The 16,070-nt window shown below is 41.8% G+C and overlaps 1 protein-coding gene across 4 annotated transcripts; it reads left to right on the top strand.

Annotated features, from left to right (window-relative positions):
• Positions 1-5: 5 nt before the first annotated feature.
• RABL2B (RAB, member of RAS oncogene family like 2B) lies at positions 6-13,438 on the top strand. 4 transcript variants are annotated; one of them, XM_069979790.1, is made up of 9 exons: positions 6-288; positions 965-1,170; positions 2,137-2,166; positions 2,749-2,828; positions 3,141-3,220; positions 3,760-3,871; positions 4,138-4,235; positions 4,845-4,928; positions 12,910-13,438. In XM_069979790.1, the coding sequence occupies exons 2-9, from the start codon at positions 1,064-1,066 to the stop codon at positions 12,988-12,990; spliced, it is 672 nt and encodes a 223-aa protein (XP_069835891.1). In that variant the 5' UTR covers positions 6-288; positions 965-1,063; the 3' UTR covers positions 12,991-13,438. The 4 variants fall into 4 exon arrangements, with proteins under 4 accessions (XP_069835891.1, XP_069835884.1, XP_069835897.1 ...); XM_069979783.1 differs by having other exon boundaries at positions 968-1,170; XM_069979796.1 differs by having other exon boundaries at positions 6-130.
• The last annotated feature ends 2,632 nt before the right edge of the window (positions 13,439-16,070 follow it).

A 16,070-nucleotide genomic window follows, 5' to 3' on the forward strand; every position in this document is an offset into this window, starting at 1 on the left:
GCTACAGCTCTTGCGCTCTGCCTCACATAGAGGTCTGCACTGCGGGAAACGAACGCCATTTTGTCGGAGCCCAAACTCAGTAGAATTAATGGCCCTGAAAACAATGGCTGTCACGTTATGTGTAATCGCAGTGAGTCGAATCCATTGTTAGTATATCATTAGGACACCAGGTTTACCTCTAGAAAATGCAGCTATAGTAAAGGATGACACAGACTACTGCGCCTGCGCGGAGTGCCAATAGCTGTGCGCCGGTAGCTTCGGTTGCTAAGCAGAGGGAAGCGGATTGAGGTCAGTAGCACTTGGGTGTATGTGCCTGTATGTAATGGTCAGAGTGGCTGGATGCAGGGTTTTAGGGTTATTTTAAAGGGGCAGAATCTGTCCCACACTGAATTAGGTGTCTTTGTGGGCTCTTCCTTACTCTACAGTACTGTTACAGAAGTGATCTCCAAGCAGCTGCTGAAACACTACAACTACCAGCATGCCCTTACAGCCACATCTTTATAGCAGGGAACACAATACTATGTGCAGTGTCCAAGCACAGATAGTGGGTACACCTCTGTATCTATATCATATACAGACAGGGAATGGACTAGTGTCAGGTGGTGCTCAGCATCAGAACCTATAGAGCAGAGATGGAAAACAAGGGCCTCTCACCAGCCCCAAGGAGATTTCCCTCATTGCAGCAACAAAGGACAAGCAGACACTACTATGTACAGTGCTATGGATAGTCTGCAGTTGTAGTTCGCCACAGTGGCCCTTATTGTGTTATATCACATTGCAGTGGACTTTGATGCCACGCATAGTTAAACCCCCATCGTGACCTTACCCATATGATGTCCTGAGTCTGTGGCTCAATATCGACTACAGGAAGCCATGTGCAGCTGAGATTGGATTGTGAGAAAATATGATGGAATATTGGTATTATGGCGATCACTTCCCTAAAATGTTTTTCTTCTTCTTAAAGTAGAAGCCATCAGAGTGTCTGCTCCAGTGACCGTCTGCATAGAGCCATGCTTGGCATTTAGTTTGGTGTCGATTAAGTCCGAGGCTCGTCGGTGCCACCATGGCTGGGGATGAACAGGGAGTCACCGAGGTTGACCAGGAAAAGTATGACGCAGATGAAAATGTTAAAATCATCTGTCTTGGAGACAGCGCAGTTGGAAAATCAAAGTGAGTATATGAATATTCACATCATGTTACCTTAACCTGAGAAGACATTACATGTGGCATGTGTTCTGTATCAGGAAAGTCAGCAGGTAATTGCAAAAGAAAAAAAAAAGAAAAACTGAGACTTTAGGAAAAGCCATGCAAAGGAACCTACATTGGGATATGCACAGTAAGACAGCCTAGATAGTGTACCTAGTGAAAAAGGAGGGCTGAAGAAGGCCAGTTAGTGAACAGGCATGGATGCTCAAGGCTTATTGGTGCACATAGGGACTGAAGGCCTGCCTATCTGGTCTGATTCCACAAAACAACTAATGTATATAGTACAACATAGCTGCAGAATGGTGATAGTGCCCATGCTTTCCCCTGTTAACCTTTAAGAGCACCTACAGCCAGCACATGAGCATCAGAACATGGCCATTGAGAATGGAAGAAGGTAGCCTGATGAATCATGTTTTCTTTTACACCACGTGGCTGGGCAGGTGTGTTTGCGCTAGACAATGTTCCCTAATGGTAGTGGACTTCAGCAGGATAAGGCTATGTTATGTGTGAGTAGTCTAATGTGCCCTGCCACACTGCAAACATTGATTGGACACAGTGTCAGGGTGTTAACTTGGCCTCTAAAATATCCAGATCTCAATCCCCTCTGAGCAACTTGTCCAATCCATGGAGAAGCCGCTTTACAACTTACAAATCTCTAGCGAACATCTTGGTGTCAGATACCACAGGAAACAGTCAGAGGTCTTGTGACGGCAATGCCTCGATGGGCCAGAGCTGTTTCAGGGACATGAAGGCTACATACTCAATCTTAGATTTCAGCAATATGGCTAATTTTGTAGAGCATCTTATAACTGAGCTTCTTAACGCTAGTCTTCTAATTAAACCTTTCATAAGAGAGTGGTATATAAAAAAGAAAAACATTACCTTCACACAAACAGTTATTGTTGTTTCTGACATCCATTTTTACTGCAGGTTGATGGAGCGTTTCCTAATGGATGGATTGTATCCTTTCCAAGCAGCGTTTCAACTTCATATATGGTATAATATAATAGACGTAGTAATAGTATAACTCAAAACCATGCCTTAAATAGCTATTGTATGTTGGTCATCATAGTTTCTTGTGAACTAGAAGAAAACTGTTCCTTTCAACAGGATGCAAAAAGGGTGGACTTAGCCTTAGTGTAGTAAAAAAAAACATACTACAATTGTTATATATAGAATCAGAATCAGAGTGTTATAAGATATAAAAGGTAAAATCTTCACCAAAATCTACTCTACAACCATCTGCCACGTATGGTTGGATTGATATATAGATATAGTCTGTATACAGTATATTTATATACACCAACTAGACCACCACTTTAAGAGCAGAGTGATGGGTGGTAACCTATACAATGAGCTGTCAGCAATGGGAGGGAAGAAGCAGCATATCAGGGATGAGAACACCCCTTTAATACTTCATCTTACTCCAGCAATCTTCAGTTTGACTGACGTATAAAATGTCAGTCTTAGTCATTTTGTCCCACAGAGGTTAGTCGATAATTTTCATATCTGTATCTGTCTTGAAACCTTAACCTTTGCCAGTCGTCCCCAGCAGCTTTCAACCTTTGCCCTAACACTGTATAAATATACCACAACTGTGGATGGAAAGACTGTCTTGGTTGGTAAGTACCACCTAATACTTCTACAATAGCATGTCCAAAGATTCAAGTAACACTTAGGTTAAATCTCCACTGCATATTACTGTAGAATCTGGATTCCCATCTGACATTACAGGGGGTTTCTTATAAGCGACACTCACCTGTCCCAAGGAATATTACAATGAGAAAAAGTTTGAATGGAGCGATATGAGCCCTGCTGCTCCATTCAAGGTCTATGGTATCAATGGAAACAGCCAAGCACTGTTATAGGAAATTCCGTTTGAACTCCTGACTGTCCAAAGATCTATTTTGCTTAAGTATTTTTGTATGTTTCAGATTTCTGGGATACGGCTGGGCAGGAGAGATTCCAGAGCATGCACGCTTCTTATTACCACAAAGCTCATGCATGTATCATGGTATGATTTTACTTCTGTTAATCTAGGGAGATTTGAGATTTAAGTTTTAGTAATTGTCTATTTTGGCCGGGTTCACACGTGCCGTATCCACAGCAGATTTTATGTGTGAACCCGGCCTTAAACAGTTGTTTTTTTGTTTTTTTTTTGGGGAGGGGGTTACAACCTGCCAGGGTCCTGAAAAACTAAATACACATGGCTTACCCGTGTTCTGCTTTCTGAATCAGTGACTCTGTGCTTGGGCCTTCCTGCTGCCTCTGTTTACGTCTCTGGATGACACCCTCTCCTGATGACTTCACAGACTCTCTGTATCCAGTCCCTTGCCTCAGGCTGAGGCAAGTGATTTGCTGCAGGGTGCTTATGGGATATCATCAGGAGAGCAGGGGCCACAGTGGCAACTAGACTCAGAAAGCATAGAAGAGATGAGTATAGTGTACTTTAAAATAATACCCTGTTAAATTTAGTTACTTATATCATACTAAACACAGTGGCTTGCTATTAAATGCTGTAAGAAGTATGTTATGTTTTTCGCCCTTGTTAAGGTTTTTGATGTACAGCGCAAAGTTACATATAAAAATCTGTCCACCTGGTACCAGGAGCTGCGAGAGTACCGACCAGAAATCCCTTGTATTGTTGTGGCAAACAAGATTGATGGTGACTTTTTTTTTTTTTTACTATTTAATAAAAATAAAAACTAAATGACTTTGACTATATGACCAAAACCATACCAACTGTAGAATTGCAAGTGTAATAGGACTGTGCTTCAACTCTCCGCACAATGGGTGGGTGGGGTGCCATGATACAGTACAACAGCACTGCAGTCTCTTTGTTCTCAGGAACAGTGGGGTTTCCAGCGGTCATACTAGTTCACTGTTCACTAGTAGACGGTTTGTCAACATTGTTCTTTTTCCTCAATTTAGCTGATAACCGGGTGACCCAGAAAGGTTTTAATTTTGCCAAGAAGCACAGCCTGCCATTTTACTTTGTTTCTGCTGCAGATGGTACCAACGTAGTAAAGGTGAGGCACAAAATATATGGTTGTATGTGGGGTTTTTTTTTTGTTGTTCTTCAGCTGATTGTAGGGGACACCAATTGTTCTTGCAAATGTTCATTTGGCTGGTATTCAGCCTGTGTAAAATGCCTTTTAGGCTTTGGTTTGGGCTTGTTTTTCCAAGTTCATTGTCTGACATTATAATATTTTAGTTTACTATAGTGAACCTTAGCCCTATAAACCCTCCCCAGTACCTTTATAGCAGTAGAAAGTTCCGACACTGTGCCTATAAGTTTTTTTTTTTTTTTTTTTATGCCATACTATAGTAGAAAGCAACTCTGCTGGTTAGTAGGCATGGGGGTGGAGCCACAGCTTATGTAGCCATGCTACCACCCTACTCAGAGCCACGCATGATAAATTGACTGAGGGCCTAGCACTTTACGCAGAGCCGGCAAATAAAGGGAAGGGCCAGCATGACTACATGCGTGGTTGTGGTGAAGCTTATAGGCACAGCTTACTGCTACAAGGTAAAGGGAGGGCCTATTTACAGTTCAGTACAGTTTTTCTTAACTTTCTGAAGTGACACCACTTTTTGCCATCTGTTGTTAATAAAGTTACTTACTTTTTCCTACTTAGCTATTTACAGATGCTATAAAACTAGCGGTATCTTACAAGCAGAACTCAAGGGACTTTTTGGATGAAGTAATGCGGGAATTGGAGGTATGTCACCAGTGTATTAACAAACTGTATCACATTTGCTTGGAATGTGTGCAACCTGTAGTTATCACTATTTGATGATTAATAACCACAGATTTAACAACATTAATAACAACAGAGTCTTTTTAGACTGGCAGATTGGTGCCCATTATGAGCGCCAATAAACTATATGCAAGTTGACTGGCACTTTTTGAAAGGATAGTTTATGCAGAGTAATTGTTGGAAGGGAATAGTCAACAGCCAAACAATTCCCAGCCCTACAAGGGAAAATAAAAAGCAGTACACAATAAATATGATTGTTGAAGCCTGTGATCTGTTAGATAAATGTCTCTGTGTAAACTCGCCCTAAGTGGCGTGCTCCTCTAGGTAAATCTGGCCGGGAAAAAGGGGATGGTGCTTTATCTAAGACTGGAATACAAGTAAGCCAGTCTTCATAAATGTCCCCCTCTGTCATTATATTTACTTTTTTTCTTTAATAAAGCATTTAGCAATTTAAAAAATCTTCACAACCCGAGGTAAAATACCAATGCTAAGTTACCCATGATAGCCTACTTCAGGTTAGTCAGCAGAAGTATTTTGTAATCTAGTACCCACCCCATTAAGTTGAGGGCTCTGTTCACGCAACGTTTTTCCCTCTCCGTTTTTCAAAAAGAAAAAATGATTTCCCTCTCCGTTTTTTCAAAAAGAAAAAATGATGTCCGTCATTTCACCGTTTAGCCGCCTGTCAGTGCAATAACAGCTGTTGGTACATTATTCTAGTTTAGGGTGCGTTTACACAGAAAGATTTATCTGACAGATTTTGGAAGCCAAAGCCAGGAATGGATTTGAAAAGAGGATAGATCTAGGGCTGGGCGGTAAACCGTGAAAATACTGATACCGTCTCTGGCGTCGGTTAACCGACCTCAACTTTGCCAGGACGGTATCTGCGGTATTTCACAGTTTTGGGTGCTTTATGAGCAGAGACGCAGGGATGGCAGAGCCAGGCAGGACGTGGCTGCAGCGGATGAGAGGAGTCTTATCCCAGGCTCGAGACAGGAGGGGGATCACTGAGCTCCGACACTACAGACCAGGGATCTGGCTTATCTCCCTCAGGTCCCCCAAGAAGCAGACACTGAGCCCCGCAGCCTCGGAGTGTCCTGCATCCCCCTACCCAGGCAGCGCGCGCAGAACAGACCGAACACCTTCTGCTGGGGTGACCGCTCTGCCCCCTCCCCCTCCTGTCACTGCCGGGCCATCCTTTCAAACAGGGCAATTGCCGTGCAGAGCAGTGACCAGGAGCCAGAACGGTTCCCAGGCTCCAGTCACTGTGCGCTGCCACAGATATTCCCCTCCGTGTAACAGCCAGCAGCCTTCAGGAGGTAAGCTACTACTGTGTGCTTCTGCCGTCCACACAGCCCTCCCCCGTAACTAGCCGCCACCGGTTTCCAGGAGATAACACTCTGCAGCTGAAGGGTTGTAGCTTCTCTCGTGTACTGGCCAGAGAAAGAGTGTCTGTGTAGTGGCAGTAACTGCACAGAGGAGCCTCTTTCTTATTTAGCTTCTCTGCTGCTCTAGATCACTGACATCTGAGGCAGAGGCTGAAGGAGAAAGTGGTTTCCCCATGTACACACAGGCTCTGTCTGTTCCTGGAATAGCAGAGCTGTCACACAGGAGGAAGGGGGACAGGTTGCTATATATACACTATGTACACACAGGAGGAAGGGGGGCCTGTCCCATCTTGTGTGTGTATATATAGGGACCTGTCCCCCTTCCTCCTGTGTGTATATATAGCGACCTGTTCCCCTTCCTCCTGTGTGTACATAGTGTATATATAGCGACCTGTCCCCTTTCCTCCTGTGCGTATATATAGCGACCTGTCCCCCTTCCTCCTGTGTGTGTGTGTGTATATATATATACATAGAAACCTGTCCCCCTTCCTCCTGTGTGTGTATATGTAGCGACCTGTCCCCCTTCCTCCTGTGTGTATACAATATAGCGACCTGTCCCCCTTCCTCCTGTGTGTGTGTATATATAGAGACCTGTCCCCTTTCCTCCTGTGTGTGTATGTGTGTGTATATATATATATATATATATATATATATAGCGACCTGTCCCCCTTCCTCCTGTGTGAACATAGTGTATATATAGCAACCTGTCCCCTTTCTTCCTGTGTGTGTATATATATAGAGACCTGTCCCCCTTCCTCCTGTGTGTGTATATATAGCGACCTGTCCCCCTTCCTCCCATGTGTGTGCGTGTGTGTGTATGTATATATATATATATATATATATATATATATATATATATATATATATATATAAAATATATAGCGACCTGTCCCCCTTCCTCCTGTGTGTGTGTGTATATATAGCGACCTGTCCCCCTTCCTCCTGTGTGTGTATATATAGAGACCTGTCCCCCTTCCTCCTGTGTGTGTATATATAGAGACCTGTCCCCCTTCCTCCTGTGTGTGTATATATAGAGACCTGTCCCCCTTCCTCCTGTGTGCATATATAGAGACCTGTCCCCCTTCCTCCTGTGTGCATATAGAGAGACCTGTCCCCCTTCCTCCTGTGTGAACATAGTGTATATATAGCAACCTATCCCCCTTCCTCCTGTGTGTATACTGTGTGTGTGTGTGTGTGTGTGTGTGTATATATATAATATAATATAGCGACCTGTCCCCCTTCATCCTGTGTGTGTGTGTATATATATATATATATATATATATATATATATATATATATATATATATATATACACACAGTGGTGCCTTGGATTACGAGCATAATTCGTTCCCGGGGCCATGCTTGTAATCCAAATCCACTCTTAAACCAAACCACATTTTCCCATAAGAAATCATTGATATGCTGACAGTTGGTTCCACACCCCAAAATAATGATTTAATATTTTGAATAATATGTAAAACTAATGAAACAAACAATGAGAAACATCAGAATATGTGATATTATAAGTTACTGTACAGTAATGGAGAGGATGGGAAACACAAGGTCTGACAGAGACTGCAGGGGACATGAAGGAATGAGCAGGGCAGATGTTGGCACAGTATAACAGCACTCTCTGTCCGGGGAGAGAGGGGTTACAGCTATGAAGAGATTACCTCCACAGTCCTGACCCCGGATGCAAGCCCCAGCCTGGAGTGGATCTGCTATGATTTGGAAGGTGAGGGAGACTTCCTGGGTCAGAGTACAGTGCTGTAGACCCCGCTATGCAGGCCATGCCCCTCCTCCACTCGCTCCCACCCTGGACAGGGAGTTCTTAAACCAAAGCAATGCTCTTAAACCAAGTCACAATTTTGAAAAACTGTGAGCTCTTAAACCAAGTTACTCTTAAACCAAGGCACCACTGTGTATGTGTGTGTATATATATATATATATATATATATAATGTGTATATATATATATATATATATATATATATATATATATATATAATGTGTATATATAGTGACCTGTCCTCCTGTGTGTACATAGTGTATATATAGGGACCTGTCTCCCTTCCTCCCGTATGTACATAGCCACCTGTCCCTTTCTGTGTGTGTGTGTGTGTGTGTGTGTGTATATATATATAGACCTGTCCCCTACTGTGTGTTCGTAGTGTATATATAGAGACCTGTCGCCCTCCTGGGTGTATATACAGAGATCTGTACCCCCTCCTGTGTGTACGTAGCTGTATAACTCTGCTGAGACCCTCTAATAATGACATATAATAATAATAATAATAGACTAAATTCACTGCCTTCAGTTGCTGCTCAGTGAGTTTCCTCCCTTTCCTCCTGTGTGTATATATAGCGACCTGTCCTCTTTCCTCCTGTGCGTATATATAGCGACCTGTCCCCCTTCCTCCTGTGTGTATATATATATATTAGGGCTGGGCGGTATACCGTGAAAATACAGATACCGTCTCTGGCGTCGGTTAACCGACCTCAACTTTGCCAGGACGGTATCTGCGGTATTTTCACTTGCATCTCCCCGTCTGAGCCCTGAGCTGCACAGGTTGGAGGATGTCTCTTGTGCTGTGTGTGCAGGGACGCACAGACAGCACATAGGAGACTCTGTGTGTCTGAGCGCCCCTGCCCGGCGTGTCAGAGCGGCCCGGTCGTCTCATCCCGCCCCAGCGCCCACAGACTTTGCACAACACAGCGGAGCCGCCACCCGCCCGTCCCAGCGTCCCCCAAACTCCCGGCGTGTCAGAGCGCCCCGCGTCACCCGCCCGGCACGGCACACCGCCCCTGCTCATCTCAGCCAGTTCCTGTGGCTCACACATGCCTCTTTCAGCGGCACGGCACGTCCCAGCGCCCCCCGCCACCTGCCCGGTGTGTAAGAGCATCACGGCCAGTCTCCTATGTGCTGTCTGTGAGTCCCTGCACACACAGCACACAAGACATCCTCCAACCTGTTCAGCAACCCATGAGAAAAAGAGCAACGTTTCTGACCACAACCGTGGTCTTTTCTCAAGCCAACTGTTATTTGGCTTGAGAAAAGACCACGGTTGTGGTCAGAAACGTTGCTGTTTTCGACATGAATGATAAAAGGTGTAGATTTAATCACAATCCATTTGGAATGCTGCTACTTTTTGAATATAGATAGAGGAGATAGATAGATAATAGATAGATAGGTAGATAGATGGATAGATAGATATAGATAGATAGATAGATAGATAGATAGATATCTATCTATCTATCTGTATCTGTCTCCGTCTATCTGTATCTGTCTCCGTCTATCTGTCTCCGTCTATCTGTCTCCGTCTATCTGTCTCCGTCTATCTGTAGAGGGATACAGCTAGAGGGATACAGCTAGAGGGATACAGCTAGAGGGATACAGCTAGAGGGATACAGCTAGAGGGATACAGCTAGAGGGATACAGCTAGAGGGATACAGCTAGAGGGATACAGCTAGAGGGATACAGCTAGAGGGATACAGCTAGAGGGATAGATAGAAATAGACAGAAATAGATAGATAGAAATAGACAGAAATAGATAGATAGAAATAGACAGAGATAGATAGATAGAAATAGACAGAGATAGATAGATAGAAATAGACAGAGATAGATAGATAGAAATAGACAGAGATAGATAGATAGAAATAGACAGAGATAGATAGATAGATGGATACCGATAGGAGATAGATAGGAGAGAGATAGATAGATAGATAGGAGATAGATAGATAGATAGATAGATAGATAGATAGATAGATAGATAGATAGGAGATATCTTCACGGCGTGTCAGCACAGTGCCATCTACAGCCCCCTATAATGTGCCACTCAGTGTCCCCATAACTGTGTCTTTGTACTGTCACCTATACATAACATACTGTATACCCATCATATATACTGTATGTCTCTATACTGTCACCTATATATACTATATACACATCATACTGTATATACTCCCTATAGTACTATAGTCCCTATACTACTGTATATACTCAATATAGTACATAGCTATATACTTGTCCTGTGGTGTGTCCATAGCTGTATACCTGTATATACATGTCCTGTGGTGTGTACATAGTTTGGGTTGCTGCTCATTGAGTTACTGTACTTTTTAAAAACTTTATTGAAACAAAATATCCCCAGTTTGGTATGGTCAAGTGGGTGTGGCTTGTAAAAAGGGGTGTGGCGTACAAAGGGGTGTGTCATAGTTATTGTCCAATTATCGTTACCGCAGCTACATATGCGATAAACTGCGATATTGATTTAGGCCAATATCGCCCAGCCCTAATATATAGCGACCTGTCCCCCTTCCTCCAGTGTGAACATAGTGTATATATAGCGACCTGTCCCCCTTCCTCCAGTGTGAACATAGTGTACATATAGCAACCTGTCCCCCTTCCTCCTGTGTGTGTATATATAGCGACCTGTCCCCCTTCCTCCTGTATGTGTATATATATATATATATATATATATATATATATATATATAGCTACCTGTCCCCCTTCCTCCTGTGTGAACATAGTGTATATATAGCAACCTATCCCCCTTCCTCCTGTGTGTATACTGTGTGTGTGTGTATATATATATATATATATATATATATATATATATATATATATATATAGCGACCTGTCCCCCTTCCTCCTGTGTGTGTGTATATGTGTATATATATATATATATATATATATATATATATATATATATATATATATATATATATATATATAGTGACCTGTCCTCCTGTGTGTACATAGTGCATATATAGGGACCTGTCTCCCTTCCTCCCGTATGTACATAGCGACCTGTCTCTTTCTGTGTGTGTGTGTGTGTGTGTGTGTGCGTGTGTGTATATATATATATATATATATATATATATATATATATATATATATATATAGACCTGTCCCCTACTGTGTGTTCGTAGTGTATATATAGGGACCTGTCCCCTTCTGTGTGTATATATAGAGACCTGTCCCCCTCCTGGGTGTATATACAGTGATCTGTACCACCTCCTGTGTGTACGTAGCTGTATAACTCTGCTGAGACCCTCTAATAATAACAAATAATAATAATAATGACAATAGACTAAATTCACTGCCTTCAGTTGCTGCTCAGTGAGTTACCTTTCTTTTAAAAAAAAAAAAAACTTAAACAAGTGGGTGTGGCTTACAAAGGGGCATGTCATATTTATCATCCAATTATCGTTACCCCAACTACCTGTGTGATAAACCGCGATATCGATTTAGGCCAATATCGCCTAGCCCTAGATAGATCCCAGTCCTTCTTTTATGACCTGTTCTCTGTTTATAGTCTGTTCCCGGTTTTGGCTTTAAAGGTCTGTCAGATAAATCTGTCTGTGTAAACGCACCATTAGGTGGACTAATTGGCATTTGGGTGTGTCTTTAATTGAAAAGTCCATTGAATTTAATAGTAAAAAAATAAAAAACTGTGTGTGACCAACTAAAAAACAACGTCCACTGTTTGTAAAAGACGTCTGAAAATAATTGTCATGATCATTATTTTAATGCCTGCGCAGACAATGTCCGTTATTTTCTACGCTGTGTGCATTGGACGTCCGTCATTCCATTGACTTCATTGCATTAAAGTTCATTAGATTGCAGCAATAACGAACTTCTTTTTTTAAAAAAAAAGTGGGTGCCTTTTCTGTTTGTTTGTTTTTTTTTTTTTACATTGTTTGAACATAGCCTAGGTCAGTCTACAGATATTTACCAGAATAGTTTATCATAAATGTAATATCCAGGAATTTTGGGACTCTGTGCGGCTCTATCTTTTGTCCACTTGGGGCCATGCCATACCACTTCTCCCTCTTAGTTATCTTTTTCATTTTATTGATATAGACTCTACTACTCCCTCTCCTAAATTACTCACTTCTAAAGGAATTCATTTAACTCTATTAGTTTCCCTGAAATGTTTATTAAGACACTGGATACTGGATACTCTACCAGACATTTCTGAGGTAATCTCCGCTCTGAAGGAGATCTTTCATTGGGAACTTTTGGATGTATTGCGCACCAAAGAAAAATCAACAAAAACATTTATGTCCAAATGGACACAATTTCTAATTCATGATTTTACTATAGAAGAGAGAGACTCTGTCATTAATCAATTTAAGGACACTGATTGGTATTGCATGGCCGCCCAAAGGGAAACTCTGGGAGCACTCCAAATATCTTAAGCTTTTCCCTTTCTCTGTTAAAGACAATTTTCTCCATTCTATTGGTAGCAAATTTGAATATCTGACATCTATATCATGTTTTAAGGTGATATTATAGGTTACTGTTTTTCTACTTGGATGTTTTTGGTAAGACTACGTTGTATTGTATATGATAATATATCTTTTAAGGTTATTACAAAGGCTCATTGTAGCTGTATGATATTGTAAACATACATCCTTTGTAGCCTGTGAGCTACTTTCTTTTTGAATATGTAATGAATTTTCAATATGTATGTTCAAATATTACATAAGCCACTAATAAAATATCGTTTAAAAAAAATAAATAAATGTAATATCTCTTCTTTTCCTGTACAGAACTTTGAGCTGGAGAAGCCAGAAGACACATCTGACAAAGAGGAAGTATCTGAAGGCACCGAATCACAAAAGACTATTTGAGGTGGCATTTACAGAGGATATGTTTAAGCAATAGTAGGTGCCCTGTTCACCATGGTCTATTTCCAGATAGGACCTTGTTAAAAAAAAAACTAGTTTTGGAGAAGCCAAAATGTCGCCTCTACACAGAATCCGCATAACTGAGCCTCCTGTTTCCTGTTACAACCTTACTTGGATAAATAATTGCAGACAGCGCTTATAACTGGAACTGAATACTATGAAACTTGGTCACTTTACCCATCTGTGAACAATGGTAGCTGCTGGTGACATCAGATTGTAACATAATGCAAGAGACCTGCATTTCAGCTTGCCGTCCTTCAATGTGATCTCATTAGAATTTACCATTCCCAACTTCCATACACGTGATTTTGTTTTTTTTTAATTTCTGTATCTATGACTGTATTACATTAGACCTTTAGACAGCTTAATAAATTATTATAATTGTTAATAATTCTTAACGAGTGTCTTTGTTTACATAGCTGTGGCTTTCTAAAAATGATTCAGTCATCATAAACACATGACGCCTGCCCTCTGTATCCCCTAATCCACACTGTTGCCATGGAACCACTGGTTGTAAAGCTCCATTAATCTCAAGGACAAATAGACTTTCGACAAGGCCCCATCAATGAGAAATTGATCTATGTGAATGGCATCAGATCCAGGCACTGAGATATGTTTAATACATATGGCATACACAGCGGTACAGATAACCTGAAGTAAACTCGATATGTTCCTTAGTTCATGTAATAACGAAATAAACATGGAACTCCCTAATATAAACCCGTAAAATAGTCACATATTTATAAAACCAAACAAGTAAGATAGAGGCTATGGGGGAGATTTATCAATTATGGTGTAAAGTAAAACTGGCTCAGTTGCCCCTAGCAACCAATCAGATTCCACCTTTCATTTTCCAAAGAGTCTGTGAGGAATGAAAGGTGGAATCTGATTGGTTGCTATGTTCCTACAATGTGTTTTTAGGCAAAATATCTGCCGTTGCTTTTAAAATAACGGCTGTAATGTTATAATAATAAATAATGATCATGATAATTAAAGTCTGTCATTATCAAAAACGTCAGTTTTTTCGCTAAAAGGCAGTGTGTACGCATAGCCATAGGATGCAATTACATGCTACAATTTAATGCCATATAAGGCTACGCTAAAATATCAAACTACAGCCATAATTGTGAGGTTAAAAAAAGTCAAATTTTCAATATAATATGCTCTATTTAAGTCAGTCGGAAATTGAACTGCATCTGTAGACTAAAAAATAGGATAAGTAAATCAAGTTACCCAGTGTCTAGTGTCCTGACTTTTATGCCATTCCCCACACCCAGAATATAACCATGAGACGAAGAGTGGTATTACACGGGCCGAGCAGGGCCCGATAATACCTGTAAACGAGCAGCGATCTGCTAGATCGGCGCTCGTTTACTGGGCCTACTACACGGCCCGATAATTGTTAAACAAGGGCTGCAAGGACATCGTTACCAATGTCCTTGCAGCCCTTGCATAACTATATACATTACCCATCCACGTTCCAGGGCTGCTGCTGCGGTCTTCTTCTCCCCGGGTCCCGCTCCCTCTTACGTCAGAGTGGCCTGTCAGCTGACAGGCCACTCAGCCAATTACAGGCCAGGACCACCGCGGCCTGTGATTTGCCGGGCGGCCTGTCGGCTGACAGGCCACTCTAACGTTACAGCGCGCGGGACCCGGGGAGAAAAAGACCGCAGCAGCAGCCCTGGAATGTGGATGGGTAATGTATATCGTTGGTTGCTGCCCGCGCACCGCTATTACACGTAGCGGTGCACGGTCGGCGCCCGACAAAAATAGGTCAGAACCTATATCAACGATCAGATGATGATCGTTGTCATCGGCTGATCGTTGTATTTATTACATGAAATGATAATCGGCCGAATCGGGCCGATTATCGTTCTGTGTAATAGTACCCTAAGGGTCCATTTACACAGAAAGATTATGTTACAGATTATCTGTCAAAGATTTGAAGCCAAAGCCAGGAATGGATTTGAAAAGAGGAGAAATCTCAGGCTTTTCTTTATGACCTGATCTCTATTTATAGTCTGCTTCTGGCTTTGGCTTCAAATCTTTGGCAGATAATCTGTCAGATAATCTTTTTTGTGTAAGTGGACCCCTGTAAGGGACCTATTACTCAAACAGATATATCTGACAGATTTCTGCAGCCAAAGCTAGGAATGGATTTGAAAAGAGATGACATCTCAGTCTTTCCTTTATGACCTGTTCCATGTTTATAGTCTGTTCCTGGTTTTAGCTGCAAAAATCTGTCAGACAAATCTGTTGGTGTAATGGCGCCCTATGACTTATGTTTAGAGATGAGCGAACCGGGTTTGGGTTCGAGTCCATCCGAACCCGAACGATCGGCATTTGATTAGCGGTGGCTGCTGAACTTGGATAAAGTTAAGCTTTCATTGGTCATGATTATGGTATTAAAAGAGTTTTTGTAAAAAAGGGTCAAGTTAACTATAATACACCATTGAACAAGCAACATTTACTGTATCTGTACCAACATTCAACTTAATTTTCCAACTACATTTCTGAAAAGTGCCCTCTAGTGGTTAGGTATCAAAAAAGACAAATGACTACATGTCTCTTTAATGAGCCCTCTCAGGGACAGAAACAGCTTTACTGCAGGATGGTTAGCTAATAGAGATGAGCGAACCGCGTTCGGGTTCGAGTCCATCCGAACCTGAACGATCGGCATTTGATTAGCGGGGGCTGCTGAATTGGATAAAGCTCTAAGGTTGTCTGGAAAACATGGATACAGCCAATGACTATATCCATGTTTTCCACATAGCCTTAGGGCTTTATCCAAGTTCATCAGCCACCGCTAATCAAATGCCGAAAGTTCAGGTTCGGATCGACTCGAGCATGCTCTAGGTTCGCTCATCTCTATTAGCTAATGCTACTGCAATGGTTAAACAATCACATTCTAAATAAATATGGAGCAAATGGCCCCTGTGCCTGCCCATCCTCAGAAGAGAAGTCAAATGGTTTTCTAGGAGAAATGCTGCATTAACCCCATAGTTCCGCTTTAATTAATTATC

Source organism: Dendropsophus ebraccatus, chromosome 1 (genome assembly GCF_027789765.1).
Source record: "Dendropsophus ebraccatus isolate aDenEbr1 chromosome 1, aDenEbr1.pat, whole genome shotgun sequence".
NCBI lineage: Eukaryota > Metazoa > Chordata > Amphibia > Anura > Hylidae > Dendropsophus > Dendropsophus ebraccatus.

Coding starts and splice junctions, on each gene's coding strand:
- RABL2B (XM_069979790.1), top strand. CDS start 1,064: ATGGCTGGGGATGAACAGGGAGTCACCGAGGTTGACCAGGAAAAGTAT. Junction 1,171..2,136: donor AGCGCAGTTGGAAAATCAAA/GTGAGTATATGA, acceptor TTTTTACTGCAG/GTTGATGGAGCGTTTCCTAA. Junction 4,929..12,909: donor AAGTAATGCGGGAATTGGAG/GTATGTCACCAG, acceptor TTTCCTGTACAG/AACTTTGAGCTGGAGAAGCC.